This window comes from Sciurus vulgaris (assembly GCF_902686455.1).
Source record: "Sciurus vulgaris genome assembly, chromosome: 12".
Lineage (NCBI taxonomy): Eukaryota > Metazoa > Chordata > Mammalia > Rodentia > Sciuridae > Sciurus > Sciurus vulgaris.
In genome coordinates, this window is record NC_136473.1 from 45,932,430 (window position 1) to 45,960,045 (window position 27,616).

Here is a 27,616-nt window from a genome sequence, read left to right on the forward strand (position 1 = left end):
CTACCTAAATATTTAGGTTAAATGACTTATGGGGTAGCTTTACATCAATGGGATTTATTCTATAGCCAATAAATTTGAAATACTTCACACATAACCAAAGAAAATGATAAAGAAATAGGGGAACTCCTTTAAGTTGGCTATTGTTAAAACAAAGAGCTAGCAACTAGCCATTACAAAAGGAGTAATCAATAAGAGTATGTGGTGAAAAGTGAACAAGCCTTGGAATTCAACTTGCTCAATGATTAGCTATCTGACCTCTGGGAAATAATCTAATATGCCTGTTCCATTATCTTATTCATTAAAATGGACATAACAGGAATACCAATCTCTTAAAGTTGCTGTAAGGTTGTAAACAATTCAGCACTTAGAATAGCACATACCATCAAGGAAGCTTTCAATAAGTGTTAACTATTACTCATAAATTGAAAAGTTAATTTGTTTAGGTCTATGTTAGTATTCCTAGAACTCAAAATACTATATTCTAATTGTTATACTTTATACCATCTGCAAAAAGCTCTTTAAGTCTACTTCAAATTATTATGAAAAGAATCAACAAAATCCTCGGGCTGTAGATATGCCTGATTTTAGATATTATAACTATCTCCTTTGCAAAATCTCCACTACAAAACACTATGCTTACAACACAAAATAGCAAAATGAAAGTCACATAAATAAGAGAATTTGAATAGCACTATATTCAAATGTTCCTCAGCTAATGGGAGTAAAAGGGAAATGTATAAGTTCTGTACAAATGCATCTAGGGAAAGCAGGCTATATTTATTCAAAAACTACAAAAGATTACAATATAAATCTATCAAACAAAATTAATTTTTTAAAGTTATATGAGTGACTCATATGTAACCAAATTCTGAGCAAATCAAGACAACAATCCAATGCACAGAAAGATTATTATGTCACTCAAGGAGCAAAACATAACACACAGAAAAGTTTTGTCAATACAGACTACATAAATACACAAATCTAAAGTTTAATGTAACATGAACAAATCATAAGTACACAGTTAACTACCTTCTTTCTAACATTATAGAAGTAAATGTTTTATATTTAGTGAAATATACAGAATGTATAAAATCTTTAATCACATGTAATGTAGACTAACAAGTGTAAACCAAGTAGAAAGTGAGGTTTTCACATGTGAGAATGTACATTTCAGAAAGAACCCAACTTGAAGTAAATTCATTAACACATATTGCAAAGGTCCACAAAAATGTTTATCATTTATAATTGTACAGAGAATAAATTGCTAAGAAATTAGTATTAGAATCTTACTGAGGGGTATTGTAGTGACTACCCTTAAAGTACATATTATTTGGGGGCTTAAAATAGCAGAGATCAATGTAAATTAAATAACATATGGATGGAAAAAAACATACAATGTACAATACCAGAAGGTTAGAAAACTGAATACTGTGGAAAAGATATACTACTGTGTACAAGTTGGTTTTAATAAACTATTGGTTACTTGTTATAATAAATCATGGGGATTTTCATTGCAATACCATTTTCCCACACAGGTCAGAATCTGGAAGCAGTATGCCTTTCTCAAATTGTCTTTTCTTTTTTTCCTTTTCCACCCCTCAAAGCACAGAAATAGGTTTTTGAATATCAATTAGCTACTTATGGAGGCCATAAGATGTAGATATTCATAAACATTACATAAGCTAAAACCTGGACCAATTCTACCAACATTTATGAAAAAAGATGGTTTTAAAAGTGGTCAGTACTAAAGGAGTTATGATAAACACTATTTATGTCCTTCTGAAGCCCCAGTGAGGGAAACCTTACTGCCATTCTGCCAAATGCAACATAACTAAAAGCACTGCACAAAGGATTATTAATCCAATGTACATAACAGAGGATTAAAAACAACTGAGCTAATCAATGAAGTAAATTAGGAAGTAATATCAAACTTCTTTAATGTATTGGTACTATTTTAGAAGCATCATCAGAATAAACAGATTTAATTATGAATTGACCTGGGCTACATTCTGTACTGATAATTTTGCTTAGTACTATAAGAATCTCAAACATCCTAGAAAAGCTGTGAAATCATGCTCTCTGTTATTCCTCAAAGGAAATTAAACAGGTTTGTTGATACCTGTATACCTCCCATGGTTCTAGAAGTTCTATCTACATAACCAAGTAATTCAGTAATTGACAGGAATATTTAAGCAGGAAAGAAAAACAAAGAAAGGAAAACAAAACAAAAAAGCAGCAGACCCTATATCAACATATACTAGATAGATGGATGTTTAAAAAAATTACATGATAAATGTAAATCATAAAATCAAATGTACTCATAAAGATACACCTATTTTATGTTACATATAAAACTGTAGATTGCAAACTGTGCATGCGTACCATAACATTTTACCTGGGAAAGCCGATGAGTAGGATTTCTTGCAAATATTTTACTGCCATGATACAAAACAATTATGTGCAAACTGCAAGGTGCCTAAAATAGCAGTTAGAGTTTATATACAGAAAGATGTCACTATCTGATCAAATATGCAAGAGATAGAATTTCCCAGAGTTTATAACACAGAACAATAACCACCACAGGCTCCTCCTCCATGGCTTTCTTCCATGTGTGACAATTTGACTCCTTTATTCTGGTTCTCACTTTCCCATAGTCCAGGTGTCTGAATGATCTTTTCAACAAGTTCTTCAAAGGCACATTGTACACCATCACAGGTTTTTGCACTTGCCTCTGAAATTCAAGGAAAAAGGTCGTAATATATCCTTTCTGTCCATATTCCCATGTTTTTCTGGAAAACTCTTATGGCATAAGTATCAGCCTATAATATATTGAGAGTTGAATAAGCAATTTCTCCTCATAGGTTTAATATTAGTGAATTTCAACTCTAAAATTAAGCTACTTAAATTGTATCCATAAGAATATAGGCATATAAGCCCAGAATTCTGTGACTGAATTATAACTTGTAAAGCCCTACTCAAATATTGTGTCCAAGTTTTTTCCTTAGTTTTTCAGTGAACTCTTAAAATGAACCCTAAAGCAGATATTATTCCAATTTTAAAATAAGGAAATTTGTCCCCTGAGTTTAACAATTTCCCTGATGATTCTGTGCATGCAACCAAACAGCTACACGTGCCTACATAAAATGACATACAACCATGAACATTGGTCCCATTTTATTTATGCTCACCAAACTCAAGTGGGCACTTACCTTACCTTTCTCACTGTCTTGAAAAGTGACTAATTTTATTCCTTTTTCTTACTACTCTTCTATCTCAGCTGATGATCTAGCTGAGAACTCAGGGCCTTGTACATGCTAAGTGTATACTCTTACCAGTGGGCTATGCCCTGAGTCCCTCATCATCTAGCTTCATACTGAGGAAAAACAATCTGGCAAAAAGTATTTGATAATTCCACTAATAAATAAATTTACCAAACTAACTACATTTGTATCTTTATTTACTGCCTTCACTCCCTTTACAATGGATGAACCTGCTCCTACCTAAATCCCCTTTACTAGCTCATGAAATCCCATTCTTTCTCATGTAGTGAAGGATCATGCTCTCCCTCTTCTCTAACATACCTAACACCCTAAAGTCTGCAAAATTATTTGCCATAAAAAAACAAATGAGGACTCCCATAGCACAAGAAATAAAAGCAAGAATCAATAACTGGGATAGATTCAAACTAAAAAGCTTTCTCTCAGCAAAGGAAACTATCAGCAATGTGAAGAAAGAGCCTACAGAGTGGGAGAATATCTTTGCCAATCATACTTCAGATACAGCACTAATCTCCAGAATCTATAAAGAACTCAAAAAACTCTACTCCAAGAAGTCAAATAATCCAGTCGACAAATGGGCTAAGGAAATGAATAGACACTTCACAGAAGAAGATCTACAAGCAATCAACAAACATATGGAAAAATGTTCAACATCTCTAGTAATAAGAGAAATGCAAATCAAAACCACCCTAAGATTCCATCTCACCCCAATTAGAATGGTGATTATCAAGAATATGAGCAACAACAGGTGTTGGCGAGGATGTGGGGAGAAAGGTACACTCATACACTGCTGGTGGGGCTGCAAATTAGTGCAGCCACTCTGGAAAGCAGTGTGGAGATTCCTTGGAAAACTTGGAATGGACCCACCATTTGACCCAGCTATTCCACTCCTTGGCCTATACCCAAAGGACTTAAAATCAGCATACTACAGAGATACAGCCACATCAATGTTCATAGCTGCTCAATTCACAATAGCCAGACTGTGGAACCAACCTAGATGCCCTTCAATTGATGAGTGGATAAAGAAACTGTGTTATATATATATACAATGGAATATTACTCAGCCATAAAGAATGATAAAATTATGGCATTTGCAGGCAAATGGATGAAATTGGAGAACATCATGCTAAGTGAGATAAGCCAATCTCAAAAAGCCAAAGGACGAATGATATCGCTAATAAGTGGAGGATGACACATAATGGGGGGGAGGGAAGGGTTAGTGTTAGGGTTGGAGTTAGGGTTAGGGAGGGGGGCAAGTATGGAGGAAGGAAGCACTGTATAGAGGGAAAAGAGGGGTGGGAGGGGTGGGGGGAAGGGAAAAAATAACAATGAATCAACATTACTCTATGTAAATTTATGATTACACAAATGGTATGCCTTTACACCATGTACAAACAGAGAAACAACATGTATCCCATTTGTTTATAATAAAATAAAAAACAAAAAAAAACTATTCCTTCAAAAAAAAAAAAACATAAATGAATTTTCCATATAACCTACACATTCTTCCCGCAACTATCCAGTTTCTCTAGTCTCTTAGGAAATTGTTTAAGCAAAGTTATCTAGAGAAGCAGCTTCCACTTTTTAATCTCATATTATTTTCTTCAAATGATAGCAGTCCTCCCTTATCTAAGGGGACTAAAGTACCAAGACACCCCTATATATGTTTTTTTTCTGTGTGTGTATACCTACGATAAAAGTTTAATTTATAAATGAGGCACAGTAAGAGATTAGCAATGAATAATAAAATAGAATATAACAATATAGTGTGATAAAAGGCATTTGAAATTTTGCACTGTAAATTTCTAAAATCTTATATTTAATATGTTTAGACCAAGGTTGACCATGGTTTACTGAAATGTGAAAATAGGGGATTACTATTCCCTAATTAGGCTCTTGTTCCCCACTGTTACAGTTTGGATGTGAGGTGTCCCCTAAAAGCTCACATGTGAGACAGTGCAAGAAAGTTCAGAGGAGAAATGATTGGATTGTAAGAGTCTTAACCAAATCAGTGATTTAATCCCCTGATAGGGATTAACTGAGTAGTAAGTGAAGTGGTAGTGTGTGGCTGCAGGAGGTGGGAATTGGGGTATGGCTTTGGGTATATATTTCTATGTGGCAAGTGGAGACCTCTCTCTGCTTCCTGATCACAATGTGAGCTGTTTCCCTCTGTCACACACTCTGCCATCATGTTCAATCTCACCTTGAGCCCCAAGAACTGGAACCTGCTGTATACCATGAGCCCTTAAATAAACCTTTCCTCCTTTATGATTGTTCTGGTCAGGTCCTTTAGTCACAGCAGTGAAAATGCTGACTAAAACACCTACCAGGTCCATTAAAAGCATTCTTTTCAAACTCACCAACACCCTTTGTATTGTCAAATCTAACGTCCTATCTTTGACATCTTTCAGCACTTCTAATCACTTACTCATTCTTTAAATACTGTTTACTTGACTTCCAGGACAATAAACATTCCTGGTAATCCTATCTTACTGCTATGTCATTTACAACATTACTTGCTAGCACCTTTTTCTGCTAACTTCTAATTGTTAGAGTGCTTCAAGATTCAAACTTCAGAACTTTTAACCCATATTCTTGAAATGATCGCCCTAATTAGAAGACATTAAACGCAATTTAAATGCCAATGACTAACACATCCACTGGTTATCTGACAAAATACCTTTTTATGTCTAAGCAAAATTCTTGACTTCCTGCTTCTCTGCCCCAACCTGCTCTTTTCTCAATCTACCACATCCCAATTTATGGCAGTATAATCCACCTACTTTCTTATGCCAAAAACATGGACTTGTCTTTGACACTTTTTTCCTTATCTTCCACACCCAATATAGATGTACATTCCTGTCAGTTTTACCTTCAAAGTATTTCCCAGAACTACCAACTTTCCATCCCCCATTATTGCTATGTAGTCCAAGTTACCAGTATTTGTCTGGGCCAATGTAAAAGCAGAACAAGACTCTTGCTTCTGCTTCTCATAGACTATGGTCTACAAAAATAAATTTTAAAAAGAGCATCAGACTCCACGCTTTCTACCATACTTGAAATAAAATCAATCTCTTTACCACAACCCATGATGTACAACATGACCTTTTTAGCCTTATGTGATCACTATCATTGGCCTTCTTCCTCCCCAACATATGCTATACTCTATTCCACAAACTTTATTCCTGTTCCTTAAATACATTAAACTGGTTCTGGACTCAGGAAATATTTGCTCTTCTCTTAGCTGGAGATGACCTCCTCTAAAACTCACATAATGAATTTCTGCTCAAACAACAATATCTCAAAATTTTTTTACTATTTGATCCCTGCCCTAGTCCTTCTATCTGCCCTAACCATGTTTTCTTTGCTTCATTGCACTACTTATCTATTTAAACCTGGTTTTCCTACCAGAATGCAGACTCCACGAGGGCAGTAAGTTTGTTTTGTTCACTGTTACATCCTCCATATTTAATAAATACTGACTAAACTAATGAATGAGGGACATACTGCAAGTAAGGAGTAAAGGTAGTACTCAATTTTTTTTTCCTGAAAAACCTTATACTTTCTACTTATACCACCCTGCTTCTATCTATATATGCTGTTCCCAAATTCCACCTGAAAATTCCTAGTAGCTTCTAACACCATGGGATAATCAAATCAGTAATTGCTAAAGCTGCTTTTGTACCGAAATCACCTTAAGTACTTTTAATAAAATGCCTTTGGTTTTGTGATAAGGGACAGGGACGTGCATTTTAAAATCTCCCCAGGTGATTCTGATGTAGCTGTCACTTTTTAAGATGAGGGGTTGGTAAACTTTATCTGTAAGGGTACAGATAGTAAATATTTTATGGTTTGTGGGCTATATGGTCTCTGTGGTAACTACTGAACTCTGCCATATACAATCTACATAGACAATATGTTAATGAAAGGGCATGGCTATGTTTATTACAAATGAGAGAGCCAGATTTGATCCGTCCTATAATTGGCCACACTCTGCTATACTATGTTCCTCAAATATTAATATGCATATGAACCATCTAAAAATCTTGTTAAAATAAAAATCTCATTAAAATGCAGATTCTAATCCAAAAAATCTGGGGCAGGGTCTGAGATGAAGCATTTCTAACAAGCTCCTAGGTGGTGTTAATACTGAGTGCACATGGACCAGGAAGACGCAACTTTAGTAATGGGTGATAGGCTGAACTGAATTCATTAGGGTTTTAGAGAAAAGATTCAACTGTGTTCTATACAATTTCACATAATGTGATCCTATTTTACTTTATAGAAAGAATCTCATTCTATTGTGAGATTTTTTGTAGCATCATCAACTATAAACTAAATAATACATTTTGTGGTTCATAAGCAAATAAACTTAGCAAAAAACCCACTTTAAGTTTCCTCATTAATCAAAGTATTGATATTCACTCACATACTTACCGATAAATAACATGGAATGCTTTCGTGCAAATTTCAGGCCTTCATTTCTATCAACTTCACGATTTTCCTAAAAGATAAATGCTAAAATTAAGAAAAGCTGCTGAAATGTAGAACCAAAATGCCAAGTATCTGCCTTCTTACCTTATCAATTTTATTTCCAACTAGCATGTTTACTATGTCATTTCTTGTACAGTATGTTTCCAATTCATTTAACCAATTATCCAATTTAACAAAGGTGTCTCTTCTTGTGACATCATAAACTGAAATAAAAGCAGAGTCATTTATTAAATAAGCATTAAAAATAAGAGGCAATGACATATTTTTTATATGTAGCTATAAGCTGACATTACTATATAGGCAAATTTGTATTTTGTTAAGCCTTTAATGCTTAATGAGTGTCTAGTGTCTACTGACCTACATGGAAAAAGTAAGTGTTAAAAAAAATAAATCAAGAGAAGATAGAAAAATTAAACAGGCCAATAAATAACACATAATAAGATACAAGCAGTATTAAAAAGTCTTCCAACAAAGAAAAGCTCAGAACCAGATTCTCAGCTGAATTCTGCCAAATCTTTAAAGAAAAACTAATGCCAATATTCCTCAAATTATTCCATGAAGCCAGTATCACACTCATACCAAAACCAGATAAGGACACATCAAGGAAAGAAAACTACAAACCAATATCCCAATGAACTTAGATGCAAAAATACTTAGTAAAATATTAGCAAATCATGTTTAATAACATATTAAGAAGATTATATACCATGACCATGTTGGTTTTATTCCAGAGATGCAAGGATAGTTTAATATATGCAAATCAATAAATATAATTCATCACATTAACAGAATTAGGGACAAATATCAACTAGTAATTTCAATACATGCAAAGAAGGCCTTGGACAAAATTCAGCACCTATTCATGTTAGAAATACTGAAGAAACTAGGGGTAGAAGGAACCTACCTCAACAGCATAAAGGCTATATGTGAAAAACCCAAAGCCAACCTCATAGTAAATGGGGAAAAACTGAAAGCATTCCCTTTAAAATCTGGGACAAAACAAGGATGTCAACTTTTACCTCTCCTATTTAATATAATACGAGAAATTCTACCAAGAGCAATTAGGCAAGAGAAGGGAATAAAAGGGATAATAGGAAAAGAAGAAATCAAATTATCACTGTTTGCAGATGATAAGACTCTATACCTTGAAGATCAAAAAATTCCACCAAAAGACTGCTAGAGCTAATAAACAATATTGGCAACAGGTTACAAACTCAATATACAAAAATCAATAGCTTTCCTATATACCAACAACAAATTTGCTGAGAAAGAAATCTGGAAAACAACTCCATTCACGATAGCTTCAAAAAATAAAAACAACATAAAACTCCCAAGACCCTAGAAATAAATCTAACAAAGGTGGTGAAAAACCTCTACAATGAAAACTACAGTACACTGAAAAAAGAAACTGAAGAAGACCCAAGAAGATGGAAAGACCTCCCATGTTCATGGATGGACAGAATTAATATTGTTAAAATGACCATACTTCCAAAAGCAACATACAGATTCAATGTAATTCCTATCAAAATACCAATGACATTCTTCACAGAACTAGAAAAAACTGTCCTAAAATTCATTTGGAAGAACAAAAGATCCAGACTAGCCAAAGCAATTTTAAGCCAAAAAGCAATGCCAGAGGCATCACAATACCTGACTTCAAATTATACTACAAAGCGGTAATAAAAACTATAGTAATAAAAACTGCACGGTACTTGCATGAAAACAGACACACAGACCAATGGTACAGAATATAAGTCACACAGACAAACTCACACAGGTATATAGTCATCTGATCCTTGACAAAGATTCCAAAAACATACATAGTGGAAAAGATAGCCTTTTTAACAAATGGTTCCAGCCAACTGGTTATCCACATGTAGAAGAATGAAACTAGACCCATATCTCTCACCATGAACAAAAATCAACTCAAAGTGGATCAAAGACCTAGGAAATAGAACAGAAACTATGCAACTCCTAGAATAAAATGTAGGGTTAACACTCCAATTTTTAGGGATAGACAAAAACTTTCTCAACAGAATCCCTAAAACTCAGGAAATAATGCCTAGAGTTAATAAATAGGATTGCATCAAATTTAAAAGCTTCTGCACAGCAAAGGAAACAATTAGGAATGTGAAGAGACAACCTATAGAATGAGAGAAAATCTTTGCTAGCTACTCTTCTGACAGAGGATTAATATCTACAACACATAAAGAGCTCAAAAAGCTTCACACCAAAAATAAATAAATAAATAAATAGACAAATGAATTAAAAAGACAATTCTCAAAAGAAGAAATACAAATGGCCAACAAATACATGAAAAAATGCTCAATATCATTATCAATTAAGGAAACTGATAATCAAAACTACAATGAGATTTCATTTCACACCAGTCAGAATGGCAGTTATCAAGGATGTGAACAAAAATAAATGCTGGAGATGATGTACAGGAAAAGAAAGACTTTCACACTTTTGGTGGGATTGTAAATTTGTACAACCACATGGAAATCAGTCTGGAGGTTTCTCAAAAGATTAGGCAAGGAACCACCATATGAGCCAGCTATACCATTTCTCAGTATTTACCTTGAAGAATTAGTCATCTTACTACAGTGATATAGGCATATCCATGTTTACAGCAGCACAATTCACAATAGTCAAATTATGGAACCAGTCTAGGTGTCTATCACCAGATGAACGAATACATAAAATATGGTATATATACACAAAGGAATTTTATCTAGCCATAAAGAAAAAAGAAATCATGGTATTTGCAGGAAAATGAATGGAGCTAGAAACCATCATGTTAAGAGAAATAAGTCAAGGATCTTTATGTTTTCTCTCCTATGTGAAAGCTAGAAAGAAAAAAAGAAAATAAAGATGGGGGTGGATCGAAGGGACATCAGTTGAGGAAAGTGACCAAGGGGTGGAAGGTGAGAAGTGCTGGCGAGTGATACTGGTCAAATTATATTTATACTGTGTGCATGTACAAATATGTAACAATAAACATCAATATACACAACTACAATAACACCAATAAAAATGTAGAAAAATATTCAACACACATCTCAGTCTTATTAAAACACATGTTGTTACAGAAATGAAATTATATCTGATGTGATAACGGAAAGCTAATTACAGCAAAACAAAAGCTATTCCCATTCATAATGATACAAGAGATATTTCTAAATACCAAAGAGTGTTTAAATTCAAATCCTGGAAAAATATAAAAAATATTTTATATAAGTTAAAAAGCCTATGACCCTATTAATTTCTTAAATGGGCCAAATATTGCAACTTTGAAAAAATTACAGTATAGTAAGTAGATGGGATCTTAAATGTCTTCCTCTTTTACTACTGTCATCATATATCATCTTACATCATAGTAAGAAGCTTATTAATTGTTTTCTAAAATTACATGTTGAACCAAAATGGTAACAGTCACTATCAAGTCATGATGTAAAAAAAATCTCCCTATGATCAATCAATATTCTATTTTATAGTTTCCCAGAAATATTGAGAAAACTTTTCAACTAACAGCACTTTTCAACAAATTACACTGAAAGTCCACATTTGTTTTTCAAATGTTTGATTATGGATTCATAGTGTTCATTCAGTGCTTTGTGCTACTTTTTATTTATAAAGAGAACTGATAAAACAGATTCTATTAAGCAACAAATACTCTTCTTCCTTTGAAGACTGAAGAAAATATTAATTTAATGATGAATAAAATTTTTGGTAATACTCCAAGACAGGACCACATATATGTGTTTTCAGTTATGTCCTCATCAACATGTGCTTTTAAACCAAAGGAAATAATGTTATCTTTACTTTTTCATTGCCGCACAATGGACTAAACAAAATTTTTAAAGTTTTAATATTAATTAATATTAAATAAAGTTAGTAGAACTTCAAATTACCTAAAAATGGTCCAAGAGAAAAATAAAACCTTTTTAAACTTCCCAGAATAGGAAAATTAGAAATTTTAGTGAATAATATTTTTAAACATTAAAGTAAAGTAAAAACTTACCTAATATAACACCCTGTGCACCTCTATAATAGCTGGGAGTTAATGTTCTAAACCTCTCTTGACCAGCAGTATCCTAAAAGTGAAAATCAATCATTATTAAATAAAACAAACTATAAATAAAAGACCTTCAACATACTTTGTAAGAGTATAAAATCAAATGTCATTATTAAAAATAATATCAATGTAGAAGCTCATTAAAAACCTGGAATTTAAATAAGTTGTATTTTTTTACAGCTATTACATAAAATAAATATTGATTCATCTCTAGAAAAATAGAACCAAGCAAAATTTTTTTCGCTATTTGGGGTTTAAAATTTTTATCACACATGAAACCCATTTCACTGAAAACCATAATTCTCAATCCAGTTGTGTAATCTTTTCTGAGAGTCTTTGTCCAACACCCAAAGATTCTGACTTAATTGGTTGAGGTTAAGGACAGAAATTTAAAAAATCTTCCCAGGTTATTCTAATGTGGAATCAAAGCTGAGAACTACTAACTTAAAGATGGTGTCTTGTTTTAGGTAAGGAATTTTGAGATTGGGCTCTGTTAAGAAATTCTATGTATCTTCTTTTAGGAAAAGGCATAAAACCAAATTACTCTTTTATATGTTTCTGATTCATGTTAGGGTTAATGAACTACCAAAGATGTATACTAAGTATGAAACACAAATTTTGTAAGGGCAGGGACCTCATCTTTCAACTACCAGTTTAATCCCAGCATACAAAGCGTTTGGGGGCACAGAACAGTTGCTCAGACATTTTTAGGGGGAAAAAAAGAACAAACTAATTAACTACTTCCAGACTTGGTTTCTTCTGCCTTTTTTCTATTGCTGACCTTGTATTGTAGCTTCAGGGCAACTATGATCAAATCAGAGGCAACCACTCATTTTATTATATAACATTTATTAAATAAAGTTTGAACAAAGATAGGCCGATTTATTTACATATTACCACATGTCTTGCTTTAGGGTTACACTGAATATTTACTACCTGGCCTTTTAAGAAAAGTTTGAAGTCTGCTGATTAAAAAGTAAACTGAAGAAAAGTAAAAACACATTGAATCTCAATAATGCTATGACAATAGAGAATGTCTGAGGCTATTTATAGGACAAAGAGAAATTTAAGAGGAAAATAATTTTCAATATAAACTACTTTGGACATAAATTATTTGTCCAGATACACTTACATAAATGAGGAATGTCCTTGCTTCCAGATTCTCAGTATTAGAGTAACTAACCACCATCCCTGCCATGTTTAAGTGAAGAAAAAAACACATCTAAAACTCAACTTTCTATACAGATAAATTTATGATTTCTCTCTTTACAAAAATTCTTTCAGCCTCCAAGTTTCTTAAAAAAACCTGCCTCTGATATTTTAAATTTTTCAATTTGCATATTTCAACTCAACTTTTCAAGACTAACAATATAAAAGTTACATAAAGCGAAGTCAACTTACTATCTAAAGCAGATTAAAATTCTGATATCATCTATAGCTTAATATTTTAATTTAATAATCATTAACAAAATACTACATGGATGCCCTCTAGTCATTTTTGATCACAATAATCAAATGATCAACACTTTAGTTTGGAGAAAAAAGAAATCAACTAGAAGCCATGATGATATAACATCACTTCAGAAAGCAAGTGGCAAAAAAAAAAAAAAAAAAAAAAACAACTATATATATATATATATATATATCACACACATATATATATGTGTGTCAAAAAACTAGAAGTGCTCATAGCCTTACACCAGTACTTATCTGAAAAAAACCTGACTCAAAAGCTAAATTAAAAATTCTATTCCAAAAAGACAAATTATGAGAAACATATCCCAGGAATTCACTGACATGCAAACCCCAATTAATTAGCAGCATTCAAATTATTCAGTATTTGGAACTCCAGAGAAGGACAAAAAATAAGACTTAGTTTTGGAACAGAAAATTTGGAAATTTAAAAATTAGCTGTTTTTCCATACATGGTAAACTATTTCACACTTAGAACAAAAATTTGGGGCAAGGACCAAACATGAAACAATTTAGTTCCAAGATATCTTCATTATGGCAAGGAAAAGAGTTGTTCTATTTGCCTAAGGAAACAATATCCATAACTTTAATTAATTTTCAGACCTAACAGAAAGCAAATGAATATGAATTTTGTTTTCTCTACTCCTCACTGAGATTAACTTTAAAAACTGCCTTTGATGAAATACAACATAAAAATACAAACTGTAATTCCAATAAAAATATCTACAAAGCCTAATGTTTTAAAAGTAAAGATGGAAAAAGTATTCACATATTAAAATATTACAAATTATTTTGCACTTAACATGTGGATATTAAAATAGACCAATGTTTAAAATCTTGACATTCTGAATTCACTAATAAAAATGTTTAAATAAGTATAATTTTGAGTGAAAAACACAAAACCCTGTGCCATAGCACTGGACCAGAATTTATAAGAACTATATGCCTAAACAGAAGTTACACTTTTGCTTCTCACTGTTTTCAAAAGCAGGAATATGTGATAAGTGTAATGATATCATTGTGAGATAAAAGAAACGGATCTTTTAGTGTTTATGTTGGGGTTTTATTTTCTGAAATGATAAGGAGAGAAGAGACTATTATTGATATAGATAAACCAAAGGCTAGAAAACATCTAGAAATACCAAATAACAGAATGTGGGAGTAGAAGTGAGGAAAGGATACAGAAAAGGGCAACAGAAGAAAAGACAACTCTCAGATGCTATTTAGGTCATGATGAGTATGTGTTAGAGAAGACAGCAAGGGCAGGGCTAAGTTTAATTATTCTATTTGATCCTAGGAGTCATTCTCATGTGGGAGCGTAAACTCATTATATCAGTATGAACAAAATCATAGCAGTTTCATGTACTTCTAACATTGACTGGAAAGGCCTTCCTAAATACGACATGACATTCTGATGCCAAGAAAAAAATAAATGATCTGACCATATAAATATTAAAAACCCTGGTATGGTAAAATCATCCCCACCAGTCAACTCCCTAGCTCATCTCATCTTTAACAATATTTGAATGTAAATGACAAACTGAAAAAAAAATCTGTAGAATATCAAAGAATTATTATTACATGTATAAGAACATAAACATTCATCTTAAGATTTTAAAGACAGATGACAGAATTAAAAAAAAACCATATGATAAAGAGCTAATATTTTTACTACATAAAGACTAATTGTGGAAAAGATGAATGCTAATATAAAATGGGCAAAGTAAATAAAAATTCATTTTAAAATATGATCAATACATATATGAGAAACACTCAAAGGAAATGTAAGAATAACTAAAAAAGTATTACTCAGAAATGCAAAACTGAGAAAGATTAACAATACTTAGAATAAATTAAGATGTAGAAGAGTGAATACCAAAATACAATTGGTGGAATGTAATTGCTAGCACTAAAAACTGAAAAATAAGACTTTTTTGGTAGTACTGTTAAATCTTCACATTCTTTAAACCAACATTTCTAATTTCAGTTGTACATCCTAAGGTAATCAGACAAGTACACACAGACATATAAATCATGATGCTCATGAAAGCATTGCTTATTTTTGTGAAGAACTGGTATTAAATATATTTCACTGAGGGATGACTGGTTAAATAATAGCCATAAAATGGAATACCAGGTGACCATTTAAACTGACAAACCTCTATACCTACTGACACAGAAAATCTACACATTGTGAGCAGGTCAATGGACAGATGTTAAAAAACATATACATATGTATTTAATACTATGTATACACATTACTAGATATTTTAAAAGATGTTCACTAAAAAGTTATACTGATTAAAGATGAAATTTTTCCTCTATTGATTTTTTGTCTTAATTATACTTTTTAGAATAAGCTTGTATTTTTCTTAGGGGAAAAACTTTCTTCTTTAAAAAATATTTCTAAATCTAAGTTTAACGATGTCTCTTCAAGAATACCTGCCAGCACTTTTCATTGGGCAGGAAGTAGAAAATAAATTTAAAACAAAACAGAAAGAACCTTCTTGTATGAGAGAAAAATCACACAGCAATCATCAAATTTCAGATCCTATTCTAATCTCTGTGCTTCATAAAGCCATAGAAAAGACAGAAAGAAGCAAAAAATTAACCATGGAAAGCATATGAAAAATTAGGTTCTCACTTTAGTACAGAAACCAATATTCTTAAATTGTTCAATATATTTCACTATGGTCTAGTTCAATGTTTCCCAAAATGTTTTCCAAAATGTTTCTGTTAGACATTACTGTTCTGATTCATATTAAATATAGTTGGGGAGGAAGGGCAAATAGGCTAATAATCAAAATATGACATGTTAGGAAAAAAATTAACATGAAAATATTAAACACACTCAGTCATTGTTTTGATGTAAAACGTGTGATAGAAATAGTAAATTCAGAGACTACCAGACAATGAATGACATCATAAAATGCATGAACATCTGCTATTTCAGTCTATGACTGATGAACAGGCAGTATTTAGTATTTAGCCACCCTGTGGAAGCAGGTCACAATTTGATGCTTGCTAATCAGTTTTGGTATCATTTATCAAGTTATAAAATATGCATATATTTAATTATCATAGTATTTGTAGAAAATAGATATAAGTAATATGAATAATACATAATTATATAGTAGCAATAATGCCTCTTGGATGTTTTTGACAGTTAATGGTACCTGACTCAGCACTAGCAAGACAAGGTCTAGTTAGCAGAGCAATGTGGACCAGAATAGTAGGATTCATAGAAATGGAAACAAGCCAGTAAAGAAAGACAAGGTATTAAAAAACAAATACAAAGTGGCAAACTCAAATTTTATAAATATCTATAACAACAGACAGGAAAAAGTATTTTTTTCCCCTAAGTATCACTTCCCTTCCCTTCCTCTCAACAACTGTCTTTAGTGTTGATTTAGTCTAGATGTCTTTTTAAAACTCCAGTGAAACATATCCCATAACAATAACTCTGGCAGACTAGGTAATTTTTTTAAAGTCTTCTGTTTTGAAATATTCTGAAGTGATTATAAATTTAAAAATTTTAAGTGAAACAAGTTTCTTCCTAATTACCCAATTATAAGATGTATTTATTGTGCGTTTTCAAATTAACATCAAATCTCCCAAGTTATTTAAGTTTTCATTTATCTCTACAATACTAATCAATTTTTGCTTCCCTGAAAAGTGTAATTCTAATACTTATTAAAAACATTTAAAAACTCTTACCCAAATTGCAAGTTTAGCCTTATTTCCATCCACTGAAATTGTTTTCACCTTAAAGTCAACACCTTGAAGAAATGAAAAATTTGATAAGTCATCCAGAAATATACTTTTAAAATTCATTACTAAGAAAACCAGAAAATGGAAAAGCCACTTATCAAGTGCTCAACCTCTCATCCCGAATTCTTAGAATTATGGATGTGAGATAAAAGAAAAAATGTCATTAAAGATCAGCAGCTCTGGATTGAATAAGGATAAATGAAAATCAAATTCATTAGAATTCAAACACTCACCAACTTGTACTTCTCCCCAAAAGGAAAAACAAAATTCAAGGTGATTAACCACTTGTATTTAAAATCAAGAGGGAGAATTATAGTACTAAAAGAATGTTAACTGTGGATCATGGCAGTTTTCAGGGGCTCCCTAATGATACACACACAGTAGTTAAAAGTCCTTCATTACCTACCAACCACTAACTCTGATCTTGACTATAAGCAGCTTGCAGGACTGGTAAAAATGTAAGAGGCCCATTTACTCCTTGTCTTACGTATTCTTTAGTTTTGTCCTAAAAAAATACATTAAATTTATATAACCTAATAAATGATCACTTGCTACTACACAATTTCAAAAAGATTTACATACAGAAACATTTGTCCCCGATCTTCTAAGAAACTTCACAATTGACAGAATGGTGCCCAGAATTCTATGAAAAGCTTCTCTAAATACTAATATATGCAAAGAGAAGAAGAGCTTCATAAGTTACCCAAGGGTCTATTACAACAGCACCCTCTCCCACAAATTCCCTCCTTTCCAAGAAAAGGAGTTGACACATGCCATCTGGCTTAAGTAAACAGAAACTTCCCATGTCTTTAGAAGAATATAAAAAATAATGTTCAGTCTAGCTACTGGGCAAGAGGGGAAAACATGAGCTCAAGAAATTTAGAGAAAAACTTACAAAAGATCTTACTAGCTTGTCACAATCAATTCAGAAGCGCTCCAACAAAGATGAACAGCACCCTCATAATGTTACTAAATGCTTAACAGAACGCCTATCACCAATATGGAAATATATTAGTAATTTTGGGATGACTTTTAGTGATTATTACATACACAAATAAGGTAATAAAAATGCATACTCAAAATATGCATTGTGTCTAGTTTTCTTGTATGCCCAAGATATAGTTTAAAAAAAAAAGTTCAGCATTTTGGATTAGGGTGATAAAGGAGCTGATAAAATCCATCCTACAATGACAGGCAACCATTAATGAAAGGACAGCACTGATTACATAGTCCAAGAAAAACCTTAATGTAGCAACCAACCAACCAAAAAAAAATTCACATACTAAATAAGAAAGAAGGAAGAGAGGAAAAAGGAGAAGGAAGAAGGAAGGAAGGAGAAGAGTTAGGGAAGTGAAAGGTTCGGACTCAGTGCAGGTACTTAATTAAGGTCACTGGTAGACACTACATAGAGTCTCTCATGCATATCTTGAGAACTGACAGTTTAAATTCTCAGGGGAGAGTACAAGAGGAACTTTTCCCCCCTTTAACTTCAGAAGAATGTGCAGGGCAAACCAGTCTCTTTCCTAATTAGTTTTCCCAAGGAAAGAAACTCACTGTTCCCAGAATATTTGTGTTTCCTTCCTTCCCCATCACCTTTTTCTCTTTTATTATTTCTTGGTTTTGCATATGTTGATAATAGTCCAATAACCATCTCTGTCATATGAAAAATTTACATGTCAATAACTAACAATATTTCCAAGTTATTCTTTTGACACATTGTGTCTATAATTTACCAATAACACTCAAAGGAGACAATGCCCACTGGAGTCCTGCTACCAAAGCCGACAGATAGTAGTAGCCTGAAGGGGCACCTCATCTGGATCCAGATCCCTAAAGTCTCCATTCTTCTTCCCTTCGTTCCTGGTGAATCTCATGTAGCAACTGAGCTCTTTAGTTTTTACACTGTAAAACTCATTTCTTGCCTGGTTCTTTTTTTGAATCTGACTGATATATTGTCTTTATTGGTAGCAGCAACAGGAGTTTTTTGTCATTAATTTGCTTTTGCCAACTTCTTACCAGATTTAAAAAATCACCTTCAGCTGCTTCATGTGGGTGACAAGGAGCTCATAACAGAAGAGAACTGTTATTTCAGTTTTTCTTTTGTTATCTGTTTGTATTTTCAATATGATGTTTAGTTTAGTTTCTTTGTAGCAATCTATTTTTTTAAGAAAAATATAACTTATTTATTTTTAATATAACATCATAAATAATCATTATTTTTCTGAAACAGAATTTCTTTAAAGTTGAGGAGTTTAATAAGGAAAATATGAGAGGCATAGACACCCCAAGTGACAGAAAGAAAACTCTGAAGATGTCCCTTCAAGCCAAGTGGGGGGCCTACCCTTGAACTCTCCAAAAAAGGAAATCAGTGGGTTAGCAACAACATTCTCTGGCAGTAACTGCCAGGGCACAAGCATCTCAATCAGGACTGCCCTCATCCAAGGTGGGGAGGAGACAAAGACTGTCCACAAAATCAGTGCAGAGGCAAAGAGGAAAGTCTGAGAGAGAAACAATGAGAGGTGGAAGTACCTTAACAATGAAACTCAAACTTTTGGCTTTGAACACCTCAAATACATCCATAAGTAGTTCCATAAAATGTTACTAAAAAGGTTAAATGTCTAATGTTGTTTCCAAGAGTTCCCCTAGACTTCTCCCCCATGCCACATCACTCCCAAGATATACACAGAGTCCAAAGACCACCCTTTTGAAAAAAGGAAAACAAGAAAAAGCCCTGTTGTTCTTTAAGGAAATAAGGAGCTGAAGGCTGCTGGGGCCTTTCCCACGTGGCCTGCGTTCTTTAAGTTCCAGCAGCAGGATGGAATAATTCTAGGTGAGTGTCTCACCTTTTGTCAATGTACTCTATTCTCCTTTCAAGGGCTGTAAATTTCTCATTTAGTGTTGTGAGTCTTGAACAACAAAACATATCAAACGAGTTGGGAAAGTCTGCGATTTTCTTGATGCTACTAGTAATGACTTCAATGTATTCCCGGCTCGCCCAGTCCTGGTGAATCTCCCATTGCACTGGATCCTCCTGTCCTGCCACGGCGGCCATCTGAGGAAGCCACAACTTATCTTTATAGTAACAAGTTAGCAATTCAAAGCTATTTTCAACCACAAGAATTATAATCAGAAATAGAACCATGACTTAGTCCTTTGTTTTCTTATAAAGTTACACAAACCAATGATTCTTTAAAATACAAATCATTCCAAAATCAAACAAGTTCAGGGATAATTAGCTAATAACAGCGTGTGAGCTAATGAAAATAATGTAGAAAGTCCAAATAAAGCAATATTGATAGTATTTATTTTACCACAGTGCATGGAATTTGTGAAGACTTTTTGTCACTTTTAATATTGAGAAGTTGAAGGAGTTTTTCTGAACTGCATTTAGAAACTATAAAATCCTACGACGCATAGTAAAGTAGTGACTGAAAAAGCCCAAATGGGTTCTTAAAAATTACTACTTCTTTGATATTCTATATTGGCAACAAAAAATCCACAGCCTAATGACTAGCTTCTTGGTACTATAACCTGATATGCAAATTCAGGATGTAAAGACTGAATGTTGTGTTCATGTTGCTACTTCCTATGTATGCTCAGGTGCTTCCATTTTGCTACTAAAAACTCTTGCCAACTTTTTATTGGCATTCTTTTATAGGATGAAGTAGCTAATCTTAATTTAGAAGATTATACATTCTTCAACCCTAACTCTAAACTCACCCCTTCATAGGGTCCTATAAAAACAAATTTTTAGAAAGAAATAACGGAATAAGTAGCCTATGAATATTTTTATTTTTCCTGAATTTTCTTGAGATAAAAATGTTTCTAACATTTAACATATATTTCCTAATTGTTTCTTTTTTCTGGTTTTGTTTGTAGTCCTCAGATGCAACTATTTTAGCTATTTGTGTGATTTTTGCATGTTTTAATCTCTTGTCTTGACCTCAGTTTTTCTTCCTATAGTTTGTTTATTTTTTTTATAATTTTCAATTGATATTTGAAGGTATTCCAAAATTTCAATTACTCGGGATAATCTTCCCTGGTTCTTCAGATGAGGGAGATGCTCCCATTATGTTATCTTAAATTATTATAGAGTATTTGTCCAAATTAGGACTCACAAAGTTATGTGACTATTTAATTTATGACAATTTTTTATTCTAATTGTAAGCACTATGGTATGAAGGATCTATTTTTCTAGAAATTAGTACTTCATTCATTAATAAGTTTTTGTTGAATATTTTAAATGGATAATTCAAAATATATGAATGGTCTAGTGATGTCTATGAAGATACTGATATTATCTCTAGTTAGGCTTTAAAAACTATTGACATCACACCTATTAAACAACCTATAACTTATATTTCACAGAACTTTTTGTGAGAGTAGCATGTTGACTTCTGGGCCATTCATGATTTTGAAACTTTAGTAGATAAAAATTTTATATATGAAGATTTACAATAAGCATTTCAGCAATTTTCTAGATCAAACAATTGCAAACAATGGTTTGTATATTCCTCTGTGGGTGGATAAGAGGATAGAATATAGGCATTAGAAGTAGGGAGACTATAGAGTTATCCCAAAACATTTCTCAATTTTCTAAAATCATATCAAGAAGATTAACTTGAGTAAATAATAACTTTGCATATATGCATTAAAACTTTAAACATACAGAGATGCTGGTATGAAAACAAATTTCTTTATCCATAATTATTGGATTTATTGTTTTATTGTAATGCTTTCTATCTATAGACAATAAAAACATTTAATATCAGTTTTGGTCATTCATACAGCTTAAAAAACAACTTCATGACTCAACAGCTTAAAACATAACTCATTTGCATTCACATGTCAGCAAGTCATCTCCTGACTGGATGATGTATACTGGGGTTGTCTGGACTTAGATTTAACTACAGAGTAGGGCAGGTCTGTTGCATGTGTCTCTCTCATCCTCTGAGGTCCCCTGGACTAGTGGAGGTGTATATGTCTATTAGCAATGGCAGTGAAAGAAGATACATAATAGGAAATCTTTGGTATCTGTTAAAGTCTAAGCTCACATCTGACACAAACTTAGTTTTGCCCACTTGTCCTTTGACAAAGAAGACAAGGCAAAATTGAATATCAATCGTTTGGAATAATAGAAGCTACTTTTTAGTGCAGGAAGTACTGAATAATAAGAAAATGGGATGGATGTCAAGGTGACTAAAGGATCAGGAAAAGAACACTCATTTCATCCTACAAAATAATTCTCTTGAGGAACTAAGAAAGTTGATTCTCTAAAATGTATCCCTATTAAGCCACAACAACAGAGGGGTGCTTGTTTGTTTTTTGTTTTTCCAGTACTGGGGATTGAACCCAGGGCTTCACACATACAAGGGAACTGCTCTACCATTGAGCTAAATCTCGAGTCCAAGGGGTACATTTTTTAGCTGCATCACCAATTTGTTTATAATTTGCTTACAATAGAATATATTCTTTCTGCTTGGTGTATGGTTCTCTGCACCTTGATAAATGCATGCTATATTACTTCCACCACACAAGATGCTCTTCAAGGGTGATTACCAACAAGATATATTTACCCTGGAACCCTAGTTACTCTTATTTGGTACTTTGGTTTTTTTCTTCAGAATGTCATATAAATAGAGCCATTCAATAAGTGACTTTTAGATTCTGGCTTCTCTCCCTCGGAATGATGCTTTTGAGAGCCATTCATGCTGTTGTCTATATGAAGAGTGGAGTAGCTTTTTCTCTTTCTCCCTTAATTCTGTCATTTTTCAAGAATTTCACACATAAGGATTTAATATTACTATGATATTTTGCAGAATTGACCTTTGTATCATTACTTGGTGACTCTTTTTCTCCCTGGCTCTTTTTCCTTTTCTGAATTTTACTTTGATGATAATAGTAGTCACTCCAATTTTCATTAGTGCTTGTACCCTGCATCATTTTCCATCCTTTTTTTTTCCCAGTATTATTTTTCTCTTCTGTCTGGTCACAGTGTATTCTTTTCCATTTTTTTTTTTTTTTTTTTTGTTACAGTGAAAGCCTTGGCATAAGTAAAACTTTTCATACATATTCTGGTTTTTGTGAGGTCTTTGGAGTTAAGATGTACCCCTTATGTGACAGAGCTTATTACAAAAGAAAGTACTATAATTTTGCCACTTCTGGGACCTGACTATTTTTATCTTTTAATTTTTTACAGACTGCATTTTGATTCATTGTACACAAATAGGGTACATCGTTTCATTTCTATGGTTGTACACGATGTAGATTCGTGCCATTTGTGTAATCATACATGTACATAGGGTAATGATGTCTCTCATTCTACCATTTTTCATACCCCCCTCTCATTTCCTTCTACATAATTTAAAGTTCCCCATTCTTCTCTCCCTCCCCACCCCACTTATCAGGGAAAACATTCGGCCTTTGGTTTTTCGGGATTGGCTTATTTCCCTTAGCATGATATTCTCCAATTCCATCCATTTATTTGCAAATGCCATAATATTATTCTTCTTTATGGCTGAATAATATTCCATTGTATATATAGACCAATTTCTTTATCCATTCATCTGTTGAAGGGCATCTAGGTTGGTTCCACAAGCTAGCTATTGTGAACTGAGCTGCTATAAACACTGAAGTGGCTGTGTTACTGTAGTATGCTGATTTTAAGTCCTTTGGGTATAAACCAAGGAGTGGGATAACTGGGTCAAAAGGTGGGTCCATTCCAAGTGTTCTGAGGATTTTCAACACTGCGTTACAGAGTGGCTGCACCAATTTGCAACTCCACCAGCAATGTTAAAGTGTGCCTTTTTCCCCACATCCACGCCAACATCTATTATTGTTTGTGTTCTTGATAATAGCCATTCTAATTGGAGTAAGATGAAATCTTAGAGTTGTTTTAATTTGCATTTTTCTAATTACTAGAGATTTTGAACACTTTTTCATATATTTATTAATTGCCTTTACGTCTTCTTCTGTAAAGTGTCTGTCCAGTTCCTTGGCTCATTTATTGATTGGGTTCTTTGTATTTTTGGTGTAAAGTTTTGTAAGTTCTTTATAAATTTTGGAGATAAGTGCTCTATCTGAAGTGCGTGTGGAAAAGATTTTCTCCCACTCTGTACACGCTCTCTTCACATTCTTGATTGTATCCTTTGCTGAGAAAAAGCTTTTTAGTTTGAGTCCATCTCATTTATTGCTTCTTGCTTTGATTTCTTGTGCTTTGGGAGTCTTATTGAGGAAGTCTGATACTAAGCCAACAGGATGAAGATTTGGGCCTACTTTGTCTTCTACTAGGTGCAGGGTCTCTGGTCTAATTCCTAAGTCCTTGATCCATTTTGAGTTGAGTTTTGTGCAGGGTGAGAGACAGAGGGTTAACTTCATTTTACTGCATATGGATTTCCAGTTTTGCCAGCACCATTTGTTGAACAGGCTATCTTTTCTCCATTATATGTTTTTGGCTCCTTTGTCTAGTAAGAGGTGACTGTATTTATGTGGTTTTGTCTCTGTCTTCTATTCTGTACCACTGGTCTGTTTGTCTATTTTGGTGCCAATACCATGCTGTTTTTGTTACTACTGCTCTGTAGTATAATGTCTGGTATTGTTGATACCTCCTGTTTCACTTTTTCTACTCAGGATTGTTTTGGCTGTTCTTGTTCTTTGTCTCTTGTTCTTCCAGATAAAGTTCATGATTGCTTTCTCTATTTCTATGAGGAAAGTCATTGAGATTTTAATTGGAATTGCATTAATCTGTATAGCGCCTTTGGTAGAATGGCCATCTTGACAATGTTAATTCTGCCTATCCAAGAACATGGGAGATCTTTCCATCTTTGAAGGTTTTCTTCAATTTCTTTCTTTTTACCTCTGACCTAATTCAAATATATGCCTATATAGCATTTTATTATGGTGTTATGTTACTATAAACAAAGGTGAATATGAACATTATTTCTGATATTAATGCATTAAGTTAGATGAAACTTACTAGCTTACTCTGTGTCTCATTTATTACGGAACAATGAATTAGGAGAGAATGCTAATAGAACTTTGTGTGTGTATGTGTCTGTATTAAACCAGGTTTTAGCACTGTAGTACATCCCAGTCTTTTATTATTTATTTTGAGTCTTACTCAATTTTGCATGAATTTTTTTCAAGGCCTATTTTATGAAGGGTAGTTTAGTTAAAACTAGGTAATATCCTTAATAAAGCCTTTGAAACAAGTAAGTAGAATATGAAAACTTAACAAAAAAAAATACTTAAAATCAACAAGGTATGTTTGTAAATGGAAGAAAACAAATATCAATGAAGTACCTGCTTGTCAAAGAGGAGAAAAATCAAGCAATAGAAATTGACTTCAAATTGAAACAAATGTTAGACACAGCAAACAAGGAAATTTAAACATGTTTTAAAAGTTAGGAAGACATAAGTGAAACAAAAGAATCAAATTTCTAGATATAAAAATGGCAATATCTGAGATGAAAAACACACAGAATGAAATTATCAGCATATTAAACATTGTAGAAGAATATATCAGTGTATATGAGGACATAACAAAGAAACCATCCACAACAAAAGACAGAAGAGATTCAAGGAAAGTGAGAGAAGTGGGAGCCCAGGGATGTTAGCAAGATGGCTGACTAGAGGTGTCTGTCCTGCTTCCCTCTGCAAAAGAAGACCAAAACAAAGAAAACAAAACAAAATAAAACCCAAACAAACGAACAAAAAAATGCTATTACCTGGCGTGTCTAAGGCACAGTGCCAGAGGTAGTTGGGGACGTAGTAGAGATGTCACAGAACATGGAGACTCATGATGGATTATAAAGAAAGGAACTAAGCCCACAGTCTCTACTATCTTCTCTCCAGCTGAGATGAACTCTGAACTAAAAGGGACTTCACACATAGAGGAATGGGTAAGCAGAAGGTTGAAGTAATCTCTGCTAATATCATGAATGCCTAAAGTATTTGCTGCTGGAGAAGCCTGTAGACCTCATTGGCCCTGATTCTAGTTTAGGAAGCTTCCAGGGAATCAATACCACAGTGCCGCCCCAGAGAAAGAGTCCAGTTCATGCTGTGCCCTCCCTCTACCAGGCTCCTGCTGAATAACACCATCTTAAGATTCTATATCCACCCAGGATTTACAACAGTTTAATATATTTTATAAATATAAAATATTTATAAATAACTAGAACAGAGAAATTCAAAGCTTCCCAGAACAAAGAATAAGTGATTTAAGAAGAAAATGCAGATTACACTGATTTGACCATTATATAACATATATACCTGTAACTGAAATATCACTCTATCCCATAAATATGTATGATTATTATGCATCCAAAAAAAGAAAATAAGACACCATCAATGACCTGTGGGACAATTTCAAATAGCCTAATTTGTAAGCAATTAGAGTTAATAAAAATGAAGAGAGGAAGAGGGATAAAAATACATATGAAAAAATATGGTCAAATGTTTAGAATTTGATGAAAAATAAAAGTCCACAAATTAAAGACACCTAATGAACTCCCAAGTACAGAAACATGAAGAAAATTAAAGTAAGGGACATCATGCGTAAACTGCTCAAAAAAAATTAAATACATTTGAACTGGGTATTTTGAAAAACAACAACAAAAAACATGATATAAAAATTGGTGAATTGGTGAAATGCCATGAAAACAATAATTAACAGGAAATTTATAGCACTAAATTCTCATTTTAGGAAAAAAAAAAATCTCAAACCAATCAGGACAATAGTAAAAGCAGATGACTAGATGTGTAGGTCAGTGGTAGAGTGTATGTGGCATGTTTTTGCTCTGGGTTCAATCTTCAGCATCACCAAAAAGAACAAAGCAAAAATAAAATCCAAAGCAAGAAAAAAGGAATTAAAACTCTTCTTAAAACTCAAAACCAGAAAAAATGACTTTAAAAAAGTTAATAAAACAAAAAGCTGGTTCTCAGAAAAGCAAAAAAGCTGGTAAACTTCTATCTAAACTGATCAGGAAAAAGAGAGCAAACAAATATTTCCATTAAAAAAAGAAATTTCCCATGGTTTATAGATAGTATAGAGGTTAAAAGAATAATATAAAGAATGTTCTGAGCAAGTTATGCCAATAAATTAGGTAATTCAGATGAAATGAACAATTTCCTATTAAAAGCTACCAGAATTGACTCAGAAACAAATTACAAAGAAAATGCCTCCAGAATATATGTAAAAGGAAATGTAAAGGGAATCAAAGCATACCACTCTAAAAAAATTAAGTAATCACAAGGCATAAATGAAGAAAAAAGAAAAACTCTTTAAGAAAACAAACAGCAAAATGGCAGAAGTCTTTCTTCATCAGTAATCACATTAAATGTAAATAGATTAAACGTGAATCAAAAGGCAAAAATTTACAGAATTAAAAAAAATCCAGGGCTGGGGATATAGCTCAGTTGGTAGAGTGCTTGCCTCACAAACACGAGGCTCTGGGTTCAATTCCCAGCACTGCCAAAAAAGAAAAAAAAAAAAAAAAAAAAATCCAACTATATGCTGTATACA

General features: G+C 33.0%; 1 protein-coding gene across 2 annotated transcripts in view; it reads right to left on the bottom strand.

Moving 5' to 3' along the window:
• Positions 1-756: 756 nt before the first annotated feature.
• Positions 757-27,616, bottom strand: part of RAB18 (RAB18, member RAS oncogene family) — a 43,998-nt gene continuing 17,138 nt past the window's right edge. Inside the window, exons 3-7 of one of the 2 annotated variants that reach the window (XM_079106927.1) lie at positions 17,041-17,102; positions 11,797-11,869; positions 7,857-7,975; positions 7,716-7,782; positions 757-2,731 (exon numbers count right to left, since the gene is read on the bottom strand). In XM_079106927.1, the coding sequence (XP_078963053.1) occupies positions 2,556-2,731; positions 7,716-7,782; positions 7,857-7,975; positions 11,797-11,869; positions 17,041-17,102 (497 nt within the window). In that variant the 3' untranslated portion in view covers positions 757-2,555. The remainder of the gene's footprint in view (positions 2,732-7,715; positions 7,783-7,856; positions 7,976-11,796; positions 11,870-17,040; positions 17,103-27,616) is intronic. The other variant, XM_079106928.1, reaches the window with a different exon arrangement.